This window comes from Cyclopterus lumpus, chromosome 13 (genome assembly GCF_009769545.1).
Source record: "Cyclopterus lumpus isolate fCycLum1 chromosome 13, fCycLum1.pri, whole genome shotgun sequence".
Lineage (NCBI taxonomy): Eukaryota > Metazoa > Chordata > Actinopteri > Perciformes > Cyclopteridae > Cyclopterus > Cyclopterus lumpus.
This window is the reverse complement of record NC_046978.1, coordinates 21,612,458-21,640,453: the sequence shown is the minus strand read 5'-3', so window position 1 is coordinate 21,640,453 and position 27,996 is coordinate 21,612,458. Positions and strand designations below refer to the sequence as shown.

At 40.6% G+C, this 27,996-nt stretch overlaps 1 protein-coding gene across 2 annotated transcripts; it reads right to left on the bottom strand.

The window, feature by feature from the left end:
* Positions 1-40: 40 nt before the first annotated feature.
* masp1 (mannan-binding lectin serine peptidase 1) lies at positions 41-27,482 on the bottom strand. 2 transcript variants are annotated; one of them, XM_034548489.1, is made up of 11 exons: positions 26,677-27,482; positions 25,080-25,281; positions 24,263-24,440; positions 22,805-22,936; positions 20,198-20,394; positions 19,972-20,119; positions 12,803-12,937; positions 11,995-12,069; positions 9,778-10,025; positions 8,912-9,100; positions 42-1,207 (listed from the first exon to the last, which is right to left on the bottom strand). In XM_034548489.1, the coding sequence occupies exons 1-11, from the start codon at positions 26,679-26,681 to the stop codon at positions 758-760; spliced, it is 1,959 nt and encodes a 652-aa protein (XP_034404380.1). In that variant the 5' UTR covers positions 26,682-27,482; the 3' UTR covers positions 42-757. The 2 variants fall into 2 exon arrangements, with proteins under 2 accessions (XP_034404381.1, XP_034404380.1); XM_034548490.1 differs by lacking the exon at positions 11,995-12,069 and having other exon boundaries at positions 41-1,207.
* Positions 27,483-27,996: the final 514 nt, after the last annotated feature.

Here is a 27,996-nt window from a genome sequence, read left to right as displayed (position 1 = left end):
GCCCCCGGCTTTTCAGAGCAGAGAATAATGCTGAATTCATCACGATTTTCAAACCTTTTTTTAATACTTTTCTTTGGTGTGACAAACATTTGCTGCACTTTGTCACCCGGCAGAGTGACGGGGACGGACTGTCTTCAGTGTGGTTTGATCTGCTCCTCACTATTCATATCCATACAAACAATTGTTTATGATTAAATTGTTAACTAGAGCACCAAAGTTCACCAGTGTATTTTTTCATATCACTGAAAAAAATATAGAACAATGTCAGTTTCTTCCATTATTGTGCAGCTCTAATATTATTCATACACAGAGTGCACAAATATACAACACAGTAGTGAATAGAACAATGTTAAAGATAGATAATAATAATGTGTTAAAACTAACAAAACAATAACACGGTGAAAAGTTCTGGTCTATTCAAAGCAACATTATAGTCTCAGAAACTAAAACCACGTCGGTCTGCAAGAGAGAGACGGATCTTAGCAATATTGGTTGTAAGAGGATTTGAGAATTCGGCAGATACAGGGTTGGAGGGAGAGGGTGGGGTCAAGGGTCAGAGTCCGGTTTGTGACCCTGAGACAAAGGAGAGAGGGTCAAAGGTGGGGATGGCTCCTTGGATTTTGCTGAAGGTGGACCAATCGGAGCGGACAAAGAGGAGTTCAACTTGGTCACTGTGAAAAGGGGACGTAGAGAAGCACTGGATGATGATGGAGAAGGAGGCCGATTTGACCTGTTACACCATGTCTCACTACCTGTTTCACCACCAGGGGGCAGTCTGAAGCTGCTTCTGTATCCACTCCACATAATTAGCCACTCGGGTGTAGACGCCATACACCCTTTGACTCCCGCAGTCCTCCGGCCCGGCCCAGGAAACCAACCCAAACACCACCCACCTCCTGCTGACCCCGTCCTGCATCACAAATGCCCCCCCGCTGTCCCCCAGGCAGGTATCCTTCCCACCCTCCAAGAAACCGGCGCAGAACATGTTGTCGGTGATGTTGTAGCTGACGGAGCGCGAGGCGTAGCTCCCCTCACACTCGTCCTGAGAAACCACCGGCAGCTTCACATACTGCAAAAGGTCAGAGGTCATCTCTGGGTCAGCTGTCAGTTTGCTGGGGTCACTCGACGAGGAGGTGGTATTGAAGTTGGATATTCCCCACCCAGCAACTAAACCCAGAGTGTTTGGTAGAGGTGAGGGGGGGTCATCCTGAAAGAGAGAGGGGGGAGAGTCATGCCATCATATCCTTCATCACCAACACAGAGCCCCAGGTTTCAGCCCGTTAGATGAGCATGTCAGGGCCTCGGGACGCCAACGATGGGCCAGCAACCTTCCACCATCCGGGGAGAGGGACCCTCCTCTGTTGCTCTCCCACGACAGACTATAGTTTAATACAACAGACTATGGTTTAATACTACAGACTATAGTTTAATACGACGGACTATAGTTTAATACGACAGACTATGGTTTAATACTACAGACTATAGTTTAATACGACAGACTATAGTTTAATACAACAGACTATGGTTTAATACTACAGACTATAGTTTAATACGACAGACTATGGTTTAATACAACAGACTATGGTTTAATACTACAGACTATAGTTTAATACGACAGACTATGGTTTAATACGACAGACTATAGTTTAATACGACAGACTATAATTTAATACGACAGACTATGGTTTAACAATACAGACTATAGTTTAACACTACAGACGATAGTTTAATACTACAGACTATAGTTTAACAATACAGACTATAGTTTAACAATACAGACTATGGTTTAATACTACAGACTATAGTTTAATACGACAGACTATAGTTTAATACGACAGACTATGGTTTAATACTACAGACTATAGTTTAATACGACAGACTATAGTTTAATACGACAGACTATAGTTTAATACAACAGACTATGGTTTAATACTACAGACTATAGTTTAATACGACAGACTATAGTTTAATACGACAGACTATAGTTTAATACGACAGACTATAGTTTAATACAACAGACTATGGTTTAATACTACAGACTATAGTTTAATACGACAGACTATAGTTTAATACAACAGACTATAGTTTAATACGACAGACTATAGTTTAATACGACAGACTATGGTTTAATACTACAGACTATAGTTTAATACGACAGACTATAGTTTAATACGACAGACTATAGTTTAATACGACAGACTATAGTTTAATACAACAGACTATGGTTTAATACTACAGACTATAGTTTAATACGACAGACTATAGTTTAATACAACAGACTATAGTTTAATACGACAGACTATAGTTTAATACAACAGACTATAGTTTAATACGACAGACTATGGTTTAATACGACAGACTATAGTTTAATACGACAGACTATGGTTTAATACGACAGACTATAGTTTAATACGACAGACTATAGTTTAATACGACAGACTATGGTTTAATACGACAGACTATGGTTTAACAATACAGACTATAGTTTAACACTACAGACTATAGTTTAATACGACAGACTATAGTTTAATACGACAGACTATAGTTTAATACGACAGACTATAATTTAATACGACAGACTATGGTTTAACAATACAGACTATAGTTTAACACTACAGACTATAGTTTAATACTACAGACTATAGTTTAACAATACAGACTATAGTTTAACAATACAGACTATAGTTTAATACTACAGACTATAATTTAATACGACATACTATGGTTTAACAATACAGACTATAGTTTAACACTACAGACTATAGTTTAATACGACAGACTATAATTTAATACGACAGACTATGGTTTAACAATACAGACTATAGTTTAACAATACAGACTATAGTTTAATACGATAGACTATAGTTTAACAATACAGACTATAGTTTAACACTACAGACTATAGTTTAATACGACAGACTATAGTTTAACAATACAGACTATAGTTTAACAATACAGACTATAGTTTAATACTACAGACTATGGTTTAACACTACAGACTATAGTTTAATACGACAGACTAGAGTTTAACAATACAGACTATAGTTTAACAATACAGACTATAGTTTAACAATACAGACTATAGTTTAATACTACAGACTATGGTTTAACACTACAGACTATAGTTTAATACGACAGACTATAGTTTAACAATACAGACTATAGTTTAACAATACAGACTATAGTTTAATACGACAGACTATAGTTTAACAATACAGACTATAGTTTAATACGACAGACTATAGTTTAATACGACAGACTATAGTTTAATACTACAGACTATAGTTTAATACGAAAGACTATGGTTTAATACGACAGACTATAGTTTAATACAACAGACTATGGTTTAATACGACAGACTATAGTTTAACAATACAGACTATAGTTTAACAATACAGACTATGGTTTAATACGACAGACTATGGTTTAAGTACTACAGGACTATAGTTTAAATACGACAAGAGCTATAGTTTAAATCTACAGACTATAGTTTAATACGACAGACTATAGTTTAATACGGAACAGACTATAGTTTAATACGACAGACTATAGTTTAAATTACAACAGACTATTTACGAGAGAATATAGTTAATACTACAGACTATAGGTTTAATACGACAGACTATAGTTTAATACGACAGACTATAGGTTTATACGACAGACTATGGTTTAATACGACAGACTATAGTGTTAATACGACAGACTATAGTTTAATACGACAGACTATAGTTTAATAACAACAGGACTATAGGTTTAATACTACAGACTATAGGTTTAATACGACAGACTATAGTTTAATACGACAGACTATAGGTTTAATACAACAGACTATGGTTTAATACTACAGACTATAGTTTATACAACAGACTTTTATACTAGACTATATTTTAATATACGAAAGACCTATAGTTAATACTGACAGACTATAGTTTAATACAACAGACTATGGTTTAATACTACAGACTATAGTTTAATACGACAGACTATAGTTTAATACGACAGACTATAGTTTAATACAACAGACTATGGTTTAATACTACAGACTATAGTTTAATACGACAGACTATAGTTTAATACGACAGACTATGGTTTAATACGACAGACTATGGTTTAATACGACAGACTATGGTTTAATACGACAGACTATAGTTTAATACGACAGACTATAGTTTAATACAACAGACTATGGTTTAATACTACAGACTATAGTTTAATACGACAGACTATAGTTTAATATGACAGACTATAGTTTAATACGACAGACTATAGTTTAACAATACAGACTATAGTTTAACAATACAGACTATAGTTTAATACTACAGACTATGGTTTAACACTACAGACTATAGTTTAATACGACAGACTATGGTTTAATACGACAGACTATGGTTTAATACGACAGACTATGGTTTAACACTACAGTCTATAGTTTAATACGACAGACTATGGTTTAATACGACAGACTATAGTTTAATACGACAGACTATGGTTTAATACGACAGACTATAGTTTAATACGACAGACTATAGTTTAATACGACAGACTATAGTTTAATACTACAGACTATAGTTTAATACGACAGACTATAGTTTAACACTACAGACTATAGTTTAATACGACAGACTATAGTTTAATACGACAGACTATAGTTTAACACTACAGACTATAGTTTAATATGACAGACTATAGTTTAACAATACAGACTATAGTTTAACAATACAGACTATAGTTTAATACTACAGACTATAATTTAATACGACAGACTATGGTTTAACAATACAGACTATAGTTTAACAATACAGACTATAGTTTAATACTACAGACTATGGTTTAACAATACAGACTATAGTTTAACAATACAGACTATAGTTTAATACTACAGACTATGGTTTAACACTACAGACTATAGTTTAATACGACAGACTATAGTTTAACAATACAGACTATAGTTTAACAATACAGACTATAGTGTGGTGTATTCGCAGCTGCCTTAGGAGCTCGCTCCCAAGATACCATCTCACTAAAAAGAATGCCCTTTGACCTCTAGGAGGCAGAGTCCAGACAGGTATGGGTTAGAGGTTTGTCTCCAAATATTCTTCGCTTTCTGAGAAGATTGGCTGATAATATACCGTTCCACATAGTTGCCTTTTGACCTGTTGGAGAGGGGTCTGTCCCTGTGCCCGAAGGGCACCTGTTAAGAGGCCTTTGTGTGACCTCGTCTGTTACTTCTTAATCTTGATATATGGTACACATTCCTGTGTCTGAAAAGTAAGTGTTTAGATTGGGGGTTCCGGAGTCACGTTAGGTATCTGTGCACGACGAAGTGCCTATATAAACTGAGCTGCCGGGACTCTCAAGTCAGAACTTCCATCTGGCCGAGAAGCTTCTCCGAGTGATCTAGACGCTCGTCCTGACCTGTGATTCCTCTCTGTAATAAACTCTATTATAACGGAAGAACAGTGTCCGCGGAGATTCCTTCATCCTCATTCTTCAACATCACAGCCGTTTAAAAGATACGACAACAGACTATAGTTTAACAATACAGACTATAGTTTAACAATACAGACTATAGTTTAATACGACAGACTATGGTTTAATACGACAGACTATAGTTTAATACGACAGACTATAGTTTAACAATACAGACTATAGTTTAACAATACAGACTATCGTTTAACAATACAGACTATAGTTTAACAACACAGACTATAGTTTAATACTACAGACTATGGTTTAACACTACAGACTATAGTTTAATACGACAGACTATAGTTTAACAATACAGACTATAGTTTAACAATACAGACTATAGTTTAATACGACAGACTATGGTTTAATACTACAGACTATAGTTTAATACGACAGACTATAGTTTAACAATACAGACAATAGTTTAACAATACAGACTATGGTTTAATACGACAGACTATGGTTTAATACGACAGACTATGGTTTAACACTACAGTCTATAGTTTAATACGACAGACTATGGTTTAACACTACAGACTATGGTTTAATACGACAGACTATAGTTTAACAATACAGACTATAGTTTAACAATACAGACTATGGTTTAATACGACAGACTATGGTTTAATACGACAGACTATGGTTTAACACTACAGTCTATAGTTTAATACGAAAGACTATGGTTTAATACGACAGACTATAGTTTAATACAACAGACTATGGTTTAATATGACAGACTATAGTTTAATACGACAGACTATAGTTTAATACGACAGACTATAATTTAATACGACAGACTATGGTTTAACAATACAGACTATAGTTTAACACTACAGACTATAGTTTAATACGACAGACTATAGTTTAACAATACAGACTATAGTTTAACAATACAGACTATAGTTTAATACTACAGACTATGGTTTAACACTACAGACTATAGTTTAATACTACAGACTATGGTTTAACACTACAGACTATAGTTTAATACGACAGACTATAGTTTAACAATACAGACTATAGTTTAACAATACAGACTATAGTTTAATACGACAGACTATAGTTTAATACTACAGACTATGGTTTAACACTACAGACTATAGTTTAATACGACAGACTATAGTTTAACAATACAGACTATAGTTTAACAATACAGACTATAGTTTAATACGACAGACTATGGTTTAATACGACAGACTATGGTTTAATACGACAGACTATGGTTTAACACTACAGTCTATAGTTTAATACGACAGACTATGGTTTAATACGACAGACTATAGTTTAATACGACAGACTATGGTTTAATACTACAGACTATAGTTTAATACGACAGACTATAGTTTAATACGACAGACTATAGTTTAATACTACAGACTATAGTTTAATATGACAGACTATAGTTTAACACTACAGACTATAGTTTAATACGACAGACTATGGTTTAATACGACAGACTATGGTTTAATACGACAGACTATGGTTTAACACTACAGACTATAGTTTAATACGACAGACTATGGTTTAACACTACAGTCTATGGTTTAATACGACAGACTATGGTTTAATACGACAGACTATAGTTTAATATGACAGACTATAGTTTAACAATACAGACTATAGTTTAACAATACAGACTATAGTTTAATACTACAGACTATAATTTAATACGACAGACTATGGTTTAACAATACAGACTATAGTTTAACAATACAGACTATAGTTTAATACTACAGACTATAGTTTAACACTACAGACTATAGTTTAATACGACAGACTATAGTTTAATACGACAGACTATAGTTTAACACTACAGACTATAGTTAAATATGACAGACTATAGTTTAACAATACAGACTATAGTTTAATACGACAGACTATGGTTTAATACGACAGACTATGGTTTAATATGACAGACTATAGTTTAACACTACAGTCTATGGTTTAAAACTACAGTCTATGGTTTAACACTACAGTCTATGGTTTAACACTACAGACTATGGTTTAACACTACAGACTATGGTTTAACACTACAGACTATGGTTTAACACTACAGTCTATGGTTTAACACTACAGACTATGGTTTAAAACTACAGTCTATGGTTTAACACTACAGTCTAAGGTTTAACACTACAGTATATGGTTTAACACTACAGTCTAAGGTTTAACACTACAGTCTAAGGTTTAACACTACAGTCTATGGTTTAACACTACAGACTATGGTTTAATACTAAAGTCTATGGTGTAAGCCGCACTACTCGGTATACAGCGACTTCTCCACAGAAAATGGAGTTTGCTAACCTCAATGTTGGTCGATAAACAAGTATTCTTGTGGGCGGAGCTAAGGTGTAGCCAGAATACTTCACATTTGATACTGGCTGGCAAGTTGTGTTGGCTTATTTGTATAATGGCTGAAAATAATAATTCATATAATGTCACTTACAGTTTTTCTCGATTGCTAAAACACAAAAGCTGGTTCCTGTAGCACAAACACCTTTTAGTCATTCCCAGAAGCACACACACATCTCCCATAACCAAAAACACAATTCACCTGTCCACACGTCTTAATATTCAAAACACTTTCTGCAAAACCTTACACAAAAGTGACCAAATGAATCTTTCTTTACACTAAGTGTTCATTCAGCAAACACATGCTCTCAATATAATGAACTCAAGTTATCATAACATAAACTCAGAGACCACACCCCCTTCTCAAGGTGAAAACTGTTAACACACCAATCAGAATTGGGGGTCAATAAATAGAGCTTAGAGGCATGCTCATGTCCTTTGGAACAATGGATCCCAACCATGCAGAGGTTGAGAGACAAGAGAGAGGAAGAGGAAGAGGCAGAGGCAGAGGGAGATGGAGATGGAGAGGAAGAGGAAGAGGCAGAGGGAGATGGAGATGGAGAGGAAGAGGAAGAGGAAGAGGAAGAGGCAGAAGCAGAGGACAGCAAAGACAAGTCATTTCTGATGATATCCTAAGGCCTGACCCTGACCTGAGACAAGATCATGCTGATATTGATGCCGATGCTGATGAACCTGTATATGTGCTCAATCTGGAAGTAAATAAACCCTCTTATTGACATGTTGGTGGCAGTATGTTGAATGAATCCCTCCTGTGTGTACCAAACACTAATGTAGTGTGTGTGTTGACAGCTTGTGTGTATTGTCTGAGGGTGAAGACCGATTGGGACCCAGAAGTTACATGTTTGGACTATTGGGTGAGTTTTTAAAATTGTGTGTGAAGATTTGAAAAAATGGTGAGTTGTTCCAGGAATTGTGTCTTAGCAATCAAGAAAAACTGTAATGTAACAGTACTTCCACCTGTTTTTAGGTGGAGGCAGACAGAAGTAACATCATACAATAGTAGTATCAGTGGTACTCGTGGTACTTGTACATCATACAATAGTAGTATCAGTGGTACTCGTGGTACTTGTACCTGGTTTTTAGGTGGAGGCAGACACACAGGGCGGATGAACTCAGTAAACTCCACCTGCTCCTCCAGCCTCAGCAGAGCGATGTCGTTGTTGTAGTTGTCTGGTTGGAAGTTCGGATGGAGGAAGATTTTCTCCACCGAACGGTTGGTGGCCAGACGTTTGTCTGCAGCATCATGGAGACCCAGAAACACCTGAATCACATGGACTGGTTTTACTATTCAAACTGGTTATTATAGTTAAACTGGGTAAACTGGTTGGACTGCATGTGCTTTTTAAACTGGTTATAAAGGTTTAACTAGTGGCCGACTGTGGGTCGGTCAGTGGTTAGCAGGTCCGTCTTTCAATCAAAGGGTCGGCAGTTCGATCCCCGGCTGTTTTCCCTGGTCGATGTGTCCTTGAGCACACATTAATGTAACGTAACTGGTTGTATTGGTGGAACTAGTTAAAAAGTTGAATTAGTTGTACTAGTTACACTGTTTATACTGGTTATACTGGGTAAACTGGTTGAACTGCATGTGCTGGGTAACTGGTTAAACTGGTGGTACTGGTCTGTTGTGTGACAAATGGTTGAGGAATTATATATTATTCATGAGCATAACCAAAGTTTATCCACAGCAACACATCATGCCATGTGACAGACAGGGACCAAGACCATGACCATAGCATAGAGATTGGTCCGATGGTCACAGAAGGCGGGTTTATGTAGCAAGCCAGCCAATTAGAAGCATTAGTATCTATGTTTGCACATAATATCAAACCATAATGACTAGCTTGTTGTAAATATCTCAACCTCCAATATTAAATAATATTAACAGTAAATCAAGTGAAAAAGATGAAATGTAAAATTAATACTAATATAAATTAAGACCTTGACGTGTTCGGGGACCACGGGAACCACGGTTGTGTCCCTTCGCTGGGACCTCAGGACGTGGGCTGCTGTAAGGACCCAGGACTGGGACAGAAGGGCCCCGGAACCGAACCAGCGGTCTTCTGGGACCCGGGACAGATCCTCCACACTGAGTAGAACCTGCCAGGGAAACAGGCCGGGCTCGGCATGGCGACCTCCCACAATCCGCTTCACCTGAGGGGGGAGGGAGCGGGACGGCCGGCCGCAGGCTGGACAGACACATGGAGAAACAAACTGTCTCAATACTGCTTCATGTACTTCTTCATGTACTGCTGTGGTAGTCAACTAAAATTCAAGGTCCAGTTTGAGAGAATTTCCACATGCAAAGGTCCAGAACATCATAATAATGTCAAATGTGCGCCCTATGATTTTGTGCCATATGTATTGAAGTAGCCAACAGTTGTATTAACATCTTTATGTTATAACAACTGACTGTCAAGTTAAATAAAGAAAGTTCAATTGAATAACAATCAATTGGAACAATATTTATTATTACAGATTTCAAATTTAAGTGAATTCATTATAAATAATACATACTCTAATAATTATCACGTTGTCTTCTCTTATTTCAGGATTCTGATCATATTTGGCTCTTAGCTTTATTTTTTTGTGCCTTCATATCAAATGCGAGTCGGTACATTTGCTCAAAAGATCTGTCTCGTTGTGTCACTTCACATCTCTTGCTTTTAATATCACTAAACATGAGACATACTGCTTTTGAACTGGTTGTGGGAACATAAACATATAAGCATCTGTACATTATTAAAGGCTTTGAACTGGTTGTGGGAACATAAACATATAAGCGTCTGTACATTATTAAAGGCTTTGAACTGGTTGTGGGAACATAAACATATAAGCGTCTGTACATTATTAAAGGCTTTGAACTGGTTGTGGGAACATAAACATATAAGCGTCTGTACATTATTAAAGGCTTTGAACTGGTTGTGGGAACATAAACATATAAGCGTCTGTACATTATTAAAGGCTTTGAACTGGTTGTGGGAACATAAACATATAAGCATCTGTACATTATTAAAGGCTTTGAACTGGTTGTGGGAACATAAACATATAAGCGTCTGTACATTATTAAAGGTTTTGAACTGGTTGTGGGGACATAAACATATAAGCGTCTGTACATTATTAAAGGCTTTGAACTGGTTGTGGGAACATAAACATATAAGCGTCTGTACATTATTAAAGGCTTTGAACTGGTTGTGGGAACATAAACATATAAGCATCTGTACATTATTAAAGGCTTTGAACTGGTTGTGGGAACATAAACATATAAGCGTCTGTACATTATTAAAGGTTTTGAACTGGTTGTGGGGACATAAACATATAAGCGTCTGTACATTATTAAAGGCTTTGAACTGGTTGTGGGAACATAAACATATAAGCGTCTGTACATTATTAAAGGCTTTGAACTGGTTGTGGGAACATAAACATATAAGCGTCTGTACATTATTAAAGGCTTTGAACTGGTTGTGGGAACATAAACATATAAGCGTCTGTACATTATTAAAGGCTTTGAACTGGTTGTGGGAACATAAACATATAAGCGTCTGTACATTATTAAAGGTTTTGAACTGGTTGTGGGAACATAAACATATAAGCGTCTGTACATTATTAAAGGCTTTGAACTGGTTGTGGGGACATAAACATATAAGCATCTGTACATTATTAAAGGTTTTGAACTGGTTGTGGGAACATAAACATATAAGCGTCTGTACATTATTAAAGGCTTTGAACTGGTTGTGGGAACATAAACATATAAGCATCTGTACATTATTAAAGGCTTTGAACTGGTTGTGGGAACATAAACATATAAGCGTCTGTACATTATTAAAGGCTTTGAACTGGTTGTGGGAACATAAACATATAAGCATCTGTACAGTCTTGGTTAAAAACTCTGGTTAAGATGTCCATGTTTCTCTTTTAGGAGCACCAAGTGAAATAACTTCTATCGGGTCTCTCCTGTCGTTTCCGTGTGTGTGAATATGGCACTCGAGTCGAGGGCGGGGCTTAACGGAATACACATATGTGATTGGCCGAGTAGGATCCTGTGAAAGGGACCATAGCTTTGGAGCTTGGTTGTTTGTGTGTACTTTAGTACTGTGGACCTACTTGTATTCAGTAGCGATGGTGAAATCAAGTGGTAGAATAAAGTATGAAGGTTACCAGGCAGACAGCTTGGCAGTCTGGTTCCTGATTCAGAGTTAACCCATTCTCCACTCGGCCCACAACTGTAGAGACCTACCACACACACACGCACACACACACACACACACACGCACACACACACACACACACACACGCACACACACACACACACACACACAAGCACACGCTCACGCACAGACACATACTCACACACACACACGCACACACACACACACACACACACACACACACACACACACACACACACAAGCACACGCTCACGCACAGACACATACTCACGCACACACACACACACACACACACAAGCACACGCTCACGCACAGACACATACTCACACACACACACACACACGCACACGCACATGCACAGACACACACACACACACAAGCACACACACACACACGCACACGCTCACGCACAGACACACACACACACACACACACACACACACACACACAAGCACACACACAAGCACACGCTCACGCACAGACACATACTCACACACACACACACACACGCACACGCACATGCACAGACACACACACACACACAAGCACACGCTCACACACACACACACACACACACACACACAAGCACACACACAAGCACACGCTCACGCACAGACACATACTCACGCACACACACACGCACAGACACATACTCACACACACACACACACACACACAGACACTTGTATGTTTGTACTATGACTTTTTATGACTTTATTACACTTTGATATTTTTAGTATCGTGACATTTCTATGGCGTACTAAGTACTTTGGGTAATACAGTCATAATATTCTTACTGTTGCTGTTGGTGAGCTGGAGGCTGTCCTCCCTGCAGACGTAGTGAACCGTCGATCCAAACTGTGTGCTGTTGCCATTAATTCCAAACACCAACTCGGCCATGGCGACCGACTTCGGACTCCCACAATCCACCACTGTGAAAGAGAGACGCCCAATCAGCTGTGAGTGTGAGGGGAGAGGAACAGATGGTCTGAGGATGACCCAGCAGCTCTTAGATGGTAGAATAAGCAGACTTGATGGAACTAGTATCCTTAATAACTAAAACATGGTGACATAGACAAAGACACGTATATTATATGTACATATTAATATTCTGAATTTAATTTATCCAAAATCAGACAGTTCTTTTTATTTATTTTAGATCTTGTTTCTGCTCTTTTTCACAGTATTTATATTGCAATTTTTAGGATTACATCCGTTAAAAAATTATGCAGATGGTTCCTAATAATTTATACTGTGATGTGAACTATAATATTAAAATCATACGACTCGTTTGTGTGTGCTGGCATTATTATATTATTATATATTCAGACAAAAGTTGAAACACAATCTTTAAACCTCATTGATCCTAACTTAAGAGTTCATTATGAGAATTATTATTATCATCGACAAAATGACAAAAACATATGACTAGAGATTCATTTTTTATTAGTTTTATTAGAAAATAATCTAAAACTATTGACAAACATATAAATTGTTCCTACAGGTGTCCTATCATCCAATAAGAATCACTCTCTGACTAATCTCGACTTTGATTGGTTAAGATGCTGGGAAAAGACCTCCTTCTCCTCCTCCTCCTCCCAGAGTCTGTTTCTAGAGAGAAAGACAAAAAACTTGAGGTTTTACCCCAGTTACTATGTACAGGTACCATATACACAAAAGCTATATAAGTTAGTATGTACAGGTACCATATATACAATAGTTATACAGTTAGTATGTACAGTTACTATATATAAAGGTACTATACAGTTACTATGTACAGGTACCATATACACAAAAGCTATATAAGTTAGTATGTACAGGTACCATATATACAATAGTTATACAGTTAGTATGTACAGTTACTATATATAAAGGTACTATACAGTTACTATGTACAGGTACCATATACACAAAAGCTATATAAGTTAGTATGTACAGGTACCATATATACAATAGTTATACAGTTAGTATGTACAGGTACCATATATAAAATAGTTATACAGTTAGTATGTACAGTTACTATATATACAGGAACTATACAGTTACTATGTACAGGTACCATATACACAATAGCTATACAGGAAGTATGTGCAGTTACTATAAATACAATAGCTATACAGTTATTTTGTACAGTTACTATATATACAGGTACTATACATGTAGTATGTACAGTTACTATACATACAGGTACTATACAGTTACTATATACAGTTACCATATATACAATAGCTATACAGTTACTATGTACAGGTACCATATATACAATAGCTATACAGTTACTATGTACAGGTACCATATATACAATAGCTATACAGTTAGTATGTACAGTTACTATGTATACAGGAACTATACAGTTAGTATGTACAGTTACCATATATACAATAGCTATACAGTTAGTATGTACAGTTACTATATATACAGGAACTATACAGTTAGTATGTACAGTTACTATATATACAATAGCTATACAGTTAGTATGTACAGGTACCATATATACAATAGCTATACAGGAAGTATGTACAGTTACTATATATACACTAGCTATACAGTTACTATGTACAGTTACTATATATACACTAGCTATACAGTTAGTATGTACAGGTACCATATATACAATAGCTATACAGTTAGTATATATACAGGAACTATACAGTTAGTATGTACAGTTACCATATATACAATAGCTATACAGGAAGTATGTACAGTTACTATATATACACTAGCTATACAGTTACTATGTACAGTTACTATATATACACTAGCTATACAGTTACTATGTACAGGTACCATATATACAATAGCTATACAGTTACTATGTACAGGTACCATATATACAATAATTATACAGTTAGTATGTACAGTTACCATATATACAATAGCTATACAGGAAGTATGTGCAGTTACTATATATACACTAGCTATACAGTTACTATGTACAGGTACCATATATACAATAGCTATACAGTTACTATGTACAGGTACCATATATACAATAGCTATACAGTTAGTATGTACAGTTACCATATATACAATAGCTATACAGTTAGTATGTACAGGTACCATATATACAATAGCTATACAGTTACTATGTACAGGTACCATATATACAATAGCTATACAGTTAGTATGTACAGTTACCATATATACAATAGCTATACAGTTAGTATGTACAGGTACCATATATACAATAGCTATACAGTTACTATGTACAGGTACCATATATACAATAGCTATACAGTTAGTATGTACAGTTACTATATATACAATAGCTATACAGTTAGTATGTACAGTTACCATATATACAATAGCTATACAGTTACTATGTACAGGTACCATATATACAATAATTATACAGTTACTATGTACAGGTACCATATATACAATAGCTATACAGTTAGTATGTACAGTTACCATATATACAATAGCTATACAGGAAGTATGTGCAGTTACTATATATACACTAGCTATACAGTTACTATGTACAGGTACCATATATACAATAGCTATACAGTTACTATGTACAGTTACCATATATACAATAGCTATACAGTTAGTATGTACAGTTACCATATATACAATAGCTATACAGTTAGTATGTACAGGTACCATATATACAATAGCTATACAGTTACTATGTACAGGTACCATATATACAATAGCTATACAGTTAGTATGTACAGTTACTATATATACAATAGCTATACAGTTATTATGTACAGTTACTATATATACAATAGCTATACAGTTAGTATGTATGTATTTTCTGTCCCTGTTAGGCTGAAGAGCGGATTCCCTTGGAGTTCGTTGCGGTTTTTGTAGTGTGGTGCCAAAAATGGTTGGAGCATTTGTCTCGGGGGCACATCCGAGGCTGCAGGTGGGTTGCCAGTATATGGTGGCTTTACCGAGCCTCCGGGCTTAAGTGCATAAATACCCACCAGAAGTAGCACCTGAAGACTAGGGGGTAGTTTAGCTAGTGTCTTGTTAGGCAGTTAGAGGGATGGGATTTCAGTGATGTTTGGCTGTTTATGGGACGTTTGATCTGTGGCTGTCGGATTGGAGAAGAAAATAAAACTTAGGTTGGGTGTTCAGGTGGGTGAGAAATAATCCTCTGGGTTGTTATGGCTAGTGTTGAGGACTTTGTGAGAGCTCCATCGGATGAGTTCTTGGAACATTGTTCGAGGGATCAGTTGGTGAAAATTGCTGAGCATTATCAGATGGATGTGGGGCATAAGCGTTTGAAGGAGAACATGAGAAGCATCTTAAAAGAAAATCTAGTTGAAATGGGGATGCTCCACTCTAAACTGCATCCTGTTGGTTCTGCGTCAGACAAGTTTGGTGCATCTGCCTCGAGTGGAGCTGGAGTGAGTGATGATACAGAGTTAACTTTTGACGAGTGCAAAGAGTTGTAGTTGTTGCAAGTTGAAATTAAAAGGCTTGAACTAGAAGAGCGCAGGTTGAGAGTGAGGGAAGGTCATGGGTCTTCACAGGATTTTGATGTTGCCGTTAATCTGAGGTTGGTTCCTCCGTTTTGTGAGCAAGACCCAGATACTTTTTTCTTGCTTTTTGAGCGGGTAGCAGAGAGTAGAGGCTGGTTGAATGCTGAACGTACGTTACTTTTACAGTGTACTCTTACAGGAAAGGCGCAGCAAGCGTATTCCGCGCTCGATGTAGCCGGTAGCAGAATGTATGTGTCAGTCAAAGCTGCAGTGTTAGGAGCCTATGAGTTAGTGTCTGAGGCATACCGCCAGAGGTTTAGGTCTTGGGAGAAGTCTGGGGGGCAGGGAGTTAACCGCTCACTTCAGTCGTTGGTGTACTTCACTGGGGGTTCATTCGTTTGATGATTTGATAGTTTTGGAGCAGTTTAAAGATTCCGTTCCTCGTCACATCGCTACATATCTAAGTGAACGGAAAGTCAAGACAGCGGCAGAGTCTGCCATTCTGGCAGATGAGAATGTGTTGACGCACTGTGCAGACCGCGAGGGCATTAGGCCTCGGGACGCTGCTCGGTACAGAGGCCCCCCCAGGGAAACGGTGGGAGGAAGGAGTTGGTCCTCGTCAGGGTAGACTGGAAAGGACCGCACGTGGTCAGCTGCCAGTTGAGGCTAGTGACCAATGCCATTACTGTAAGGGCAGGGGACATTGGAAGGTACGAATCTCTGCCTGTCTGACTGACATCTCTCAGTGGATGTCCGCACACCAACTGAAAATGAACCCGGAAAAGACTGAACTTCTCCTCCTTCCAGGAAAAGGCTCTCCCACCCACGACCTGACTATTAACTTCAACAACTCAGTGCTGGCCCCGACTCTGACTGCCAGGAACCTCGGTGTGACACTCGACAGTCAACTCTCTCTGACTGCCAACATTACCACAATAACACACTCCTGTAGGTACATGCTGTACAACATCAGGAGAATACGACCTCTTCTCACTCAGAAGGCGGCACAGGTTCTGGTCCAGGCTCTGGTCATCTCACGGCTAGACTATTGCAACTCCCTCCTGGCAGGTCTACCTGCTAATGTCATTCGACCTCTACAGCTCATCCAGACTGCAGCTGCTCGTCTGGTCTTCAACCTCCCGAAATTTACCCACACTACTCCGCTCCTCCGAGACCTTCACTGGTTACCGGTGGCCGTCCGCATCCGCTTCAAAACATTGGTACTTGCGTACCGTGCTGCGAACAGATCGGGTCCGGTCTACATACAGGACATGGTCTAACCGTACACCCCAGCTCGTTCACTTCGCTCGGCTTCTGCCAATCGGCTTGTAGCTCCTTCACTTCGAGCTAAACACTCAACAAAGTCACGACTGTTTGCTGTGCTGGCTCCTCATTGGTGGAACGAGCTCCCCATTGACATCAGGACAGCAGAAAGTCTCTACATCTTCCGTCGCAAACTAAAAACACATCTTTTTCGACTATACCTTGAATAGGGACGGTAGAGCCGTAGTAGCACTTTAGTAGCACTTCAATGTCTCTTACTGATAGCACTTTGTAGTTTAGTACTTTAGTAGCACTTAAATGTCGCTTTGGATAAAAGCGTCAGCTAAATGACATGTAATGTAAAAGGCTGAATGCCCTGTTAGGACACGTTCAAACAGTGGGATTGGTGGTGGTAATGTTAAACCTGCAGCACTGGCTGTTCCGGTCCGAACAGTCAGTCATATCGTTGCTCCGTGTGTGCTTCCTGCCTGTGAACAGGTAGAACCGGGGCAGGATTGCAGCTTGGAAGAATCTGGGTTCTCAGATTTTGTGTCTACTGGCCATGTGTCACTGCCTGGGAGTGAGATCAGGGTACCGGTAAAGATACTGAGGGATACAGGGGCTTTTAATTCATTTATTGTGAGTTCTGTGCTGCCTTTTTCTCAGGAAACTAACACCGGGGAGTGCATTCTAATGCAGGGAATGGGTTTAAAAATACTGCCTGTCCCATTGCATAGGCTAGGGTTCGACTGTGGTTTGGTTCAGGGCGAGGTGGTCATGAATGTACGTCCTGCATTGCCAATTAGAGGGGTGGATATCATTCTGGGAAACGACCTGGCTGGTAATCGTGTATGGGTTGACGGTCCGCCACCTCCTATACTAACATCCTTTCCCTCTGTTCCAAAGATACCTGATGAGAATGCGTGGTCGTTCCCTGGTGTTTTTACAGCTTGTGCAGTTACCCTGGCTCCATGTGCCGTGGAGAGGATGAACCTGAGGTTGAGCAGACTATCGCAGATGAGAGGTTAGCTTTCTCTGTGTACACACCCAACTCTCTATTGTCTGTTTCCCGCAGCGACTTGGCAGATGAGCAGCGGGCTGACCCTGCACTTAGGGAGCTGTTCGACCAAGTGCTATCAGGGGTCAACGGGAAAAGTGCTGCGAAGGGTTATCTTCTGCAAGATGATTTGTTGGTGAGGAAATGGATGCCGCACGGAGGGAACTTTGTGGGTAACCCTGTTTTTCAGGTTGTGGTTCCGTCCAAATTCCGGGAAGAGGTGCTGAGGACGTTGCACGATCAATCTGGGTATATGGGGGTTCGAAAGACGATGGTGTGTATTTACCTGTAGATGTGTATCAGTGTGTAGTAGATGGTGTGTATCTAACTGTAGGTGTGTACCAACGTGTCGTACACAGTGTGTATCTAACTGTAGGTGTGTATCAGTGTGTAGTAGATAATGTGTATCTTCCTGTAGGTGTGTATCAGTGTGTAGTAGATGGTGTGTATCTACCTGTAGATGTGTATCGGTGTGTAGTAGTTGGTGTGTATCTACCTGTTGGTGTGTACCGGTGCGTAGTAGATGGTGTGTATCTACCTGTTGGTGTGTACCAGTGTGTAGTAGATGGTGTGTATCTACCTGTTGGTGTGTACCTGTGTGTAGTAGATGGTGTGTATCTACCTGTTGGTGTGTACCAGTGTGTAGTAGATGGTGTGTATCTACCTGTTGGTGTGTACCTGTGTGTAGTAGATGGTGTGTATCTACCTGTTGGTGTGTACCTGTGTGTAGTAGATGGTGTGTATCTACCTGTAGATGTGTATCAGTGTGTAGTAGATGGTGTGTATCTACCTGTAGATGTGTATCAGTGTGTAGTAGATAATGTGTATCTACCTGTAGGTGTGTACCAGTGTGTAGTAGATGGTGTGTATTTACCTGTAGGTGTGTTCCAGTGTGTAGTAGATGGTGTGTATCTACCTGTAGATGTGTATCAGTGTGTAGTAGATGGTGTGTATCTACCTGTTGGTGTGTATCAGTGTGTAGTAGATGGTGTGTATCTACCTGTTGGTGTGTACCTGTGTGTAGTAGATGGTGTGTATCTACCTGTAGATGTGTATCAGTGTGTAGTAGATAATGTGTATCTACCTGTAGATGTGTACCGGTGTGTAGTAGATGGTGTGTATCTACCTGTTGGTGTGTACCTGTGTGTAGTAGATGGTGTGTATCTACCTGTTGGTGTGTACCTGTGTGTAGTAGATGGTGTGTATCTACCTGTAGATGTGTATGTGATCCTCCAGCCCAGGTGCTCTCCTGAGTTGTCGCTGTGGAAGGAGATGGTGACGTTGTTGCTGTCGGTCTGAAGGTCACCTGGAGGTCGATCTCCACAGAACGGACCGAACTCGCTGCTGCCCGCTGTGATCTGACAGGGAGACTGGTGATCAGCAGCCCGGACCGACAGGTGTGTGTGTGTGTACAGGAGTGTGTGTGCCGTCCTCACCTTGACGTGGTCGTAGGGGCAGCTGACGTCAGGGTGGTCCTCCACGTCAAAGCGGGGGTCAAAGCGGAGGAGTATCCTGAAGCCTGGATCCACCTCGATCCGGTATGAGCACTCTGAGCTCTTCGGGTAAGGAGATGGGAAATCTACGCTACTCAGAACACCGGAGCGTTCCCTGAACACACCTTCACTGCACTCCACTAACACACATGCACGCGCACGCACGCACACACACACACACACACACACACACACACACAGTAGTTATCGCTGCAGTGTGGGCTTCTGTAGAAGCCTGGCGGACTATGTGAAGAGGATCCGAAATAAACAGGTTTTTTTTTTAGGAAATTATACATTAAAGATTATATAGTTCGAGCTAGTTCAGGTTTATAGTTAGAGCTGGTTCAGGTTTATAGTTAGTGCTAGTTCAGGTTTATAGGTAGGGCTGGTTCAGGTTTATAGTTCGAGCTAGTTCAGGTTTATAGTTAGAGCTAGTTCAGGTTTATAGGTAGGGCAAGTTTAGGTTTATCGTTAGGGCTAGTTCAGGTTTATAGTTAGGGCTAGTTCAGGTTTATAGTTAGGGCTGGTTCAGGTTTATAGTTAGGACTAGTTCAGGTTTATAGTTAGAGCTGGTTCAGGTTTATAGTTAGGACTAGTTCAGGTTTATAGTTAGGACTGGTTCAGGTTTATAGTTAGGGCTGGTTCAGGTTTATAGTTAGAGCTGGTTTAGGTTTATAGTTAGGACTAGTTCAGGTTTATAGTTAGAGCTAGTTCAGGTTTATAGTTAGAGCTAGTTCAGGTTTATAGGTAGGGCAAGTTTAGGTTTATCGTTAGGGCTAGTTCAGGTTTATAGTTAGGGCTAGTTCAGGTTTATAGTTAGGGCTAGTTCAGGTTTAAAGTTAGGGCTAGTTCAGGTTCATTATTAGGACTGGTTCAGGTTTATAATTAGAGCTAGTTCAGGTTTATAGATAGGGTAGGTCCAAATTTATAGTTAGAGCTGTTTCAGGTTTATGGTTAAGGCTGGTTCAGGTTCATGGTTGGGGCTAGTTCAGGTTTATAGATAGGGCAGGTCCAGGTTTATAGATAGGGCATGTTCACGTTTATAGTTAAGGCTGGTTCAGTTTATAGATAGGGCATATCCAGGTTTAAAGTTAGGGCTAGTTCAGGTTCATTATTAGGACTGGTTCAGGTTTATAATTAGAGCTAGTTCAGGTTTATAGATAGGGCTAGTTCAGGTTTATAGATAGGGCAGGTCCAGGCTTATAGTTAGGGCTAGTTCAGGTTTATAGTTAGGGCTGGTTCAGGTTTATAGTTAGGACTAGTTCAGGTTTATAGTTAGAGCTGGTTCAGGTTTATAGTTAGGACTAGTTCAGGTTTATAGTTAGGACTGGTTCAGGTTTATAGTTAGGGCTGGTTCAGGTTTATAGTTAGAGCTGGTTTAGGTTTATAGTTAGGACTAGTTCAGGTTTATAGTTAGAGCTAGTTCAGGTTTATAGTTAGAGCTAGTTCAGGTTTATAGGTAGGGCAAGTTTAGGTTTATCGTTAGGGCTAGTTCAGGTTTATAGTTAGGGCTAGTTCAGGTTTATAGTTAGGGCTAGTTCAGGTTTAAAGTTAGGGCTAGTTCAGGTTCATTATTAGGACTGGTTCAGGTTTATAATTAGAGCTAGTTCAGGTTTATAGATAGGGTAGGTCCAAATTTATAGTTAGAGCTGTTTCAGGTTTATGGTTAAGGCTGGTTCAGGTTCATGGTTGGGGCTAGTTCAGGTTTATAGATAGGGCAGGTCCAGGTTTATAGATAGGGCATGTTCACGTTTATAGTTAAGGCTGGTTCAGTTTATAGATAGGGCATATCCAGGTTTAAAGTTAGGGCTAGTTCAGGTTCATTATTAGGACTGGTTCAGGTTTATAATTAGAGCTAGTTCAGGTTTATAGATAGGGCTAGTTCAGGTTTATAGATAGGGCAGGTCCAGGCTTATAGTTAGGGCTAGTTCAGGTTTATCGTTAAGGCTGGTTCAGGTTCATAGTTGGGGCTAGTTCAGGTTTATAGTTAGGGCTGGTTCAGGTTTATAGTTAGGACTGGTTCAGGTTTATAGCTAAGGCTGGTTCAGGTTTATAGTTAGGGCTGGTTCAGGTTTATAGTTACTGTTTTTACTTTCATTATTGTTTTTATTAAATCTGCTGCTCTCATTATATCTAATTTATATCAGGTTTGCCCTGGTCCAGCCCCTTGATATGCTGCTATAGGCTTATAGGCTGCTGGGGGATGTTTTCTCTCTCTACTTATGCTGTTTGAGTGTGTGTGTGCGTGTATATGATGTGTCTGTGTGTGTGTGTGTGTGTGAGTGTGTGTGTGTGTGTTTGTGTGTGTGTGTGTGTGTGTCTTAGTGTGTGTATGTGTGTGAGTCTCTCTAAACCTGTTAATTGGGGTCTAAAGAGAGTCCTCCACACAGAAACATCTAAATATTTAGCACCAATCAGCAGCAGCTGCACACACACACACACACATAAATGTATTTAATCTAAATGTTTAGTTTGAATAGTTGAACGTGGGTGAGATCAGTTTAAAGGTTTTACTCCAGACCTGAATCAGTCTGGACCCTGCAGGCTTACCTGCACAGGTGCGGTTGTCAGAGTGCAGCAAGTAGCCGTGGCGGCAGGAGCAGTAGTGCCCCCCGATGTAGTTGTGACAGACGTGGTCACAGAGGAGGTCTTCATCCTTCCGCTCGCTGCACTCGTCCACGTCTGAGGAGACGGAGACATGTTTAATGTGGACTTGTCTCATTGGCTCGTCTTATCTGGAGATAGCATGTCCCGTAAACACTGTGTGACCAGCAGAGACCAGACCCCAGTTCTATGCTGACCCCCCACAGCACTGCAGTGACTGTTGTAACCCCGGTTCTATGCTGCCCCCCCCCCCCCACAGCACTGCAGTGACTGTTGTAACCCCGGTTCTATGCTGCCCCCCCCCCCCCCCCCCCCCCCACAGCACTGCAGTGACTGTTGTAACCCCGGTTCTATGCTGCCTGCCCCCTTCCCCCCCACCCCACCCCACAGCGCTGTAGTGACTGTTGTAACCCCAGTTCTATGCTGCCCCCCCCCCCCCCCCCCCCCCACAGCGCTGTAGTGACTGTTGTAACCCCGGTTCTATGCTGCCTGCCCCCTTCCCCCCCACCCCACCCCACAGCGCTGTAGTGACTGTTGTAACCCCGGTTCTATGCTGCCTGCCCCCTTCCCCCCCCCCCCACAGCGCTGTAGTGACTGTTGTAACCCCAGTTCTATGCTGCCTGCCCCCTTCCCCCCCCCCCCCACAGCGCTGTAGTGACTGTTGTAACCCCGGTTCTATGCTGCCTGCCCCCTTCCCCCCCACCCCACAGCGCTGTAAGTGACTGTTGTAACCCCAGTTCTATGCTGCCCCCCCCCCCCCACAGCGCTGTAGTGACTGTTGTAACCCCGGTTCTATGCTGCCCCCCCCCCCCCCCCCCCACAGCACTGTAGTGACTGTTGTAACCCCGGTTCTATGCTGCCTGCCCCCCCCCCCCACCCCCCCCCCCCACAGCGCTGTAAGTGACTGTTGTAACCCCGGTTCTATGCTGCCTGCCCCCCCACAGCGCTGTAAGTGACTGTTGTAACCCCGGTTCTATGCTGCCTGCCCCCTTCCCCCCCCCCCCCCCCCCACCCCACAGCGCTGCAGTGACTGTTGTAACCCCGGTTCTATGCTGCCTGCCCCCTTCCCCCCCCCCCCACCCCACAGCGCTGTAAGTGACTGTTGTAACCCCGGTTCTATGCTGCCTGCCCCCTTCCCCCCCACCCCACCCCACAGCGCTGTAAGTGACTGTTGTAACCCCGGTTCTATGCTGCCTGCCCCCTTCCCCCCCACCCCACCCCACAGCGCTGCAGTGACTGTTGTAACCCCGGTTCTATGCTGCCTGCCCCCTTCACCCCCCCCCCCCACCCCACAGCGCTGTAAGTGACTGTTGTAACCCCGGTTCTATGCTGCCTGCCCCCTTCCCCCCCCCCCACCCCACAGCGCTGCAGTGACTGTTGTAACCCCGGTTCTATGCTGCTCACCAACAGCGCTGTAGTGAGCCATGAAGCCGGAGTATCGCTCTTCGTTGGAGAAATCGGAGGAGAAGAGAAGGCCCAGGGAGTTTCTGGGGGAGATGATGATCTGCTGGGCCGGCACCGCCTCCGTGTCCGTCTCCTCCCTCCCACAGAACAACGCCAGCACCTCCCCCTCCGCCTCCACCTGGACACACAGGGCGGAGCAGGTTAGCTAACCTCGCTAGGTTAGCAAACAGAGCCAGGTTAGCTAAATTAAACTGCAACACTTGGAACATCATCTGAGTAATTTAATTTAATTCAAATATTGTCTTTTCTGAAATAAACTGGTGAAGAGACTTAACCTTTAGTTATCTTTAAAACAAGTTATTTATATTATTTATGATAACAATTAACAATACTAATAATTATACAAATAATATTATCATTATTATTAACAATATTCAGTCAGTGAAGAGGTTCTCATGCAGGTTTATCTGGTGTTTACACTGAGAGTCAATGACCAGCAGGTCAAACAGAGAGAGCAGTGCATTGTGGGAAGCTGTTCTCTTTTGGGTGTTGCAGCTGCTTGTTGTTGAGGACAAGTTGCCGTGGCGCCGTTACATCATGTGTGTGTGTGTGTGTGTGTGTGTGTGTGTGTATATTAATATTATTATACCATATATAGTATATCTATATATATATGAAGGTTTATATGAAGCCTCTCACCTGCACAGCGTCGTACTCACACAGGTAGGACGGCTCCAGGTCAAAGTGGTGTATTAATATTATTATACCATATATAGTATATCTATATATATATGAAGGTTTATATGAAGCCTCTCACCTGCACAGCGTCGTACTCACACAGGTAGGACGGCTCCAGGTCAAAGTGGCTGAAGTACAGTTTGACACGGAAGCCGTCGGGGACGCTGATGTTCCAGCGGAGCTGCGTGTCTCTGGGGTACGAGGACGGGAAGAGGGGCGACGTCAGGGTGCCGAACATCTGGGCATCAGGGGCCAGGGAGAGCAGCAGCACTAGCAACACACTGACCAGTCATGAAGTTATGGTTATTATTATTATACTAGTATTAGTATTAGAGCAGCAGCACTAGCAACACACTGACCAGTCATGAAGTTATGGTTATTATTATTATACTAGTATTAGTATTAGAGCAGCAGCACTAGCAACACACTGACCAGTCATGAAGTTATGGTTATTATTATTATACTAGTATTAGTATTAGAGCAGCAGCACTAGCAACACACTGACCAGTCATGAAGTTATGGTTATTATTATTATACTAGTATTAGTATTAGAGCAGCAGCACTAGCAACACACTGATCAATACCAGTTATGAAGTTATGGTTATTATTATTATACTAGTATTAGTATTAGAGCAGCAGCACTAGCAACACACTGACCAGTCATGAAGTTATGGTTATTATTATTATACTAGTATTAGTATTAGAGCAGCAGCAATACCAACACACTGATCAATAACAGATATTGTTATTAGTAAGTTATTAGTCATAATGAGTTTTAATGAGTTATGAGTCAGGAGTTATAATGAGTCATAATGAGTTATAATGAGTCATAATGAGTTATAATGAGTAAAAATGAGTCACCATGATTTATGAGTTATGAGTTCAATTGAGTTATAATTAGTCATAATGAGTTATAATTAGTCATAATACGTTATTATGAGCTATGCGTTATAATGAGTCATAATGAGTTATAATGAGTTATAATGAGTAAAAATGAGTCACCATGATTTATGAGTTATGAGTTCAATTGAGTTATAATTAGTCATATTGAGTTATAATTAGTCATAATACGTTATTATGAGCTATGCGTTATAATGAGTTGTAATGAGTTAAAATGAGTCATAATAAGTTATTATGAGTCATGAGTTTTGATGAGTTAAAATGAGTTATAATGAGTCATAATGAGATATTATGAGTCTTGAGTTTTAATGAGTTAAAATGAGTTATTATATTGAGTTATAATCAACTGTAATGAGTTACAATTATTCATAATGAGTTAAAATGAGTTATTATATTGAGTTATAATCAACTATAATGAGTTATAATTATTCATAATGAGTTAGTATGACTCACACATGAGTCACAATGAGTTATAATCAGTTATTATGAGTTATAATGAGGTATAATAACCTTAATTTACAGTGAAACAGCTCAACTAAACATGAACACTCACATCGTAGAAACACATTATTGATCCGGTATTGGTGGACTGATTAATAATAATAGACCTCATGCTATAAATAATAATAATAAATCAATAGACTGACCTCATGCTATAAATAATAATAATAATAATAAATCAATAGACTGACCTCATGCTATAAATAATAATAATAATAATAAATCAATAGACTGACCTCATGCTATAAATAATAATAATAAATCAATAGACTGACCTCATGCTGCAGCTGGACACTTCTGTCTCTGGGTCTCTGTGTCAGTGTCTCTGTCTGTGTCTCTGTCAGTGTCTGTGTGTCTGTCAGTGTCAGTGTCTCTGTCAGTGTCTCTGTCTGTGTCTCTGTGTCAGTGTCTCTCTGTCTGTCTCTCTCTGTCTCTCTGTGTCTGTCTCTCTCTGTCTGTGTCTGTCTGTGTGTGTCTGTCTCTGTCTGTCTCTCTGTGTCTGTCTCTCTCTGTCTGTGTCTGTCTGTGTGTGTCTGTCTCTGTCTGTCTCTCTGTGTCTGTGTCTCTGTGTCTGTCTCTCTGTGTCTGTCTCTCTGTGTCTGTCTGTGTCTCTGTGTCAGTGTCTGTGTCTCTGTGTCTGTCTCTGTGTGTCTGTCTCTGTCTGTCTCTCTGTGTCTGTCTGTCTCTGTGTCTGTCTCTCTGTGTCTGTCTCTGTCTGTCTCTGTGTCTGTCTCTGTCTGTCTCTCTGTGTCTGTCTCTGTCTCTGTGTCAGTCTCTCTGTGTCTGTGTCTGTATGTCTGTCTGTGTCAGTGTCTCTGTGTCTGTCTCTCTGTCTGTCTCTGTGTCAGTGTCTCTGTGTCAGTGTCTCTGTGTCTGTCTCTGTGTCAGTGTCTCTGTGTCAGTGTCTCTGTGTCTGTCTCTGTGTCAGTGTCTCTGTGTCTGTCTCTGTGTCAGTGTCTCTGTGTCTGTCTCTGTGTCAGTGTCTCTGTGTCAGTGTCTCTGTGTGATCTGGACTGGTGGAGCCTGGCGCACTTCACTCTTGTGTATGACGTGTCAGAGAGGCACTGCGTCATCACGTTCGGTCTGTGAGGGGAGGGGCTTCGGGGGAGTAATGCTTAGTAGTACAGAAGTGTGTGTGTGTGTGTGTGTGTGTGTGTGTGTGTGTGTGTGTGTGTGTGTGTGTGCGTGTGTGTGTGTGTGTGCGTGTGTGTGTGTGCGTGTGTGCGTGTGTGTGTGTGTGCGTGTGTGTGTGTGTGCGTGTGTGTGTGTGCGTGTACGTGTGTGTGCGTGTGAGTGTGTGTGTGCGTGCGTGTGTGTGTGTGTGCGTGTGTGCGTGTGAGTGTGTGCGTGTGTGTGTGTGTGCGTGTGTGTGTGTGCGTGTACGTGTGTGTGCGTGTGAGTGTGTGTGTGCGTGCGTGTGAGTGTGTGTGTGTTCATTGAACATTTATGACCCTCCTCTGTAATCCATCCGCCCGGTACCATGGTGACCTGAACACTGAGCTCTATATTGTTATGATGGTTCAGTCAGAGGTTTAAGGGGGGCTCCGGTCCTGCTCCGCCGGTCCTCCTCCGCCGGTCCTCCTCCGCCGGTCCTG

Excerpts from the sequence above, each read along its gene's own strand:
- masp1 (XM_034548489.1), bottom strand. Across the intron at positions 20,120-20,197 it reads GCCCCTACGACCACGTCAAG|ATCACAGCGGGCAGCAGCGA; the intron begins GTGAGGACGGCA and ends TCTCCCTGTCAG. Across the intron at positions 12,938-19,971 it reads GATCACATACACATCTACAG|TGGTGGATTGTGGGAGTCCG; the intron begins GTAGATACACAC and ends TCTCTTTCACAG.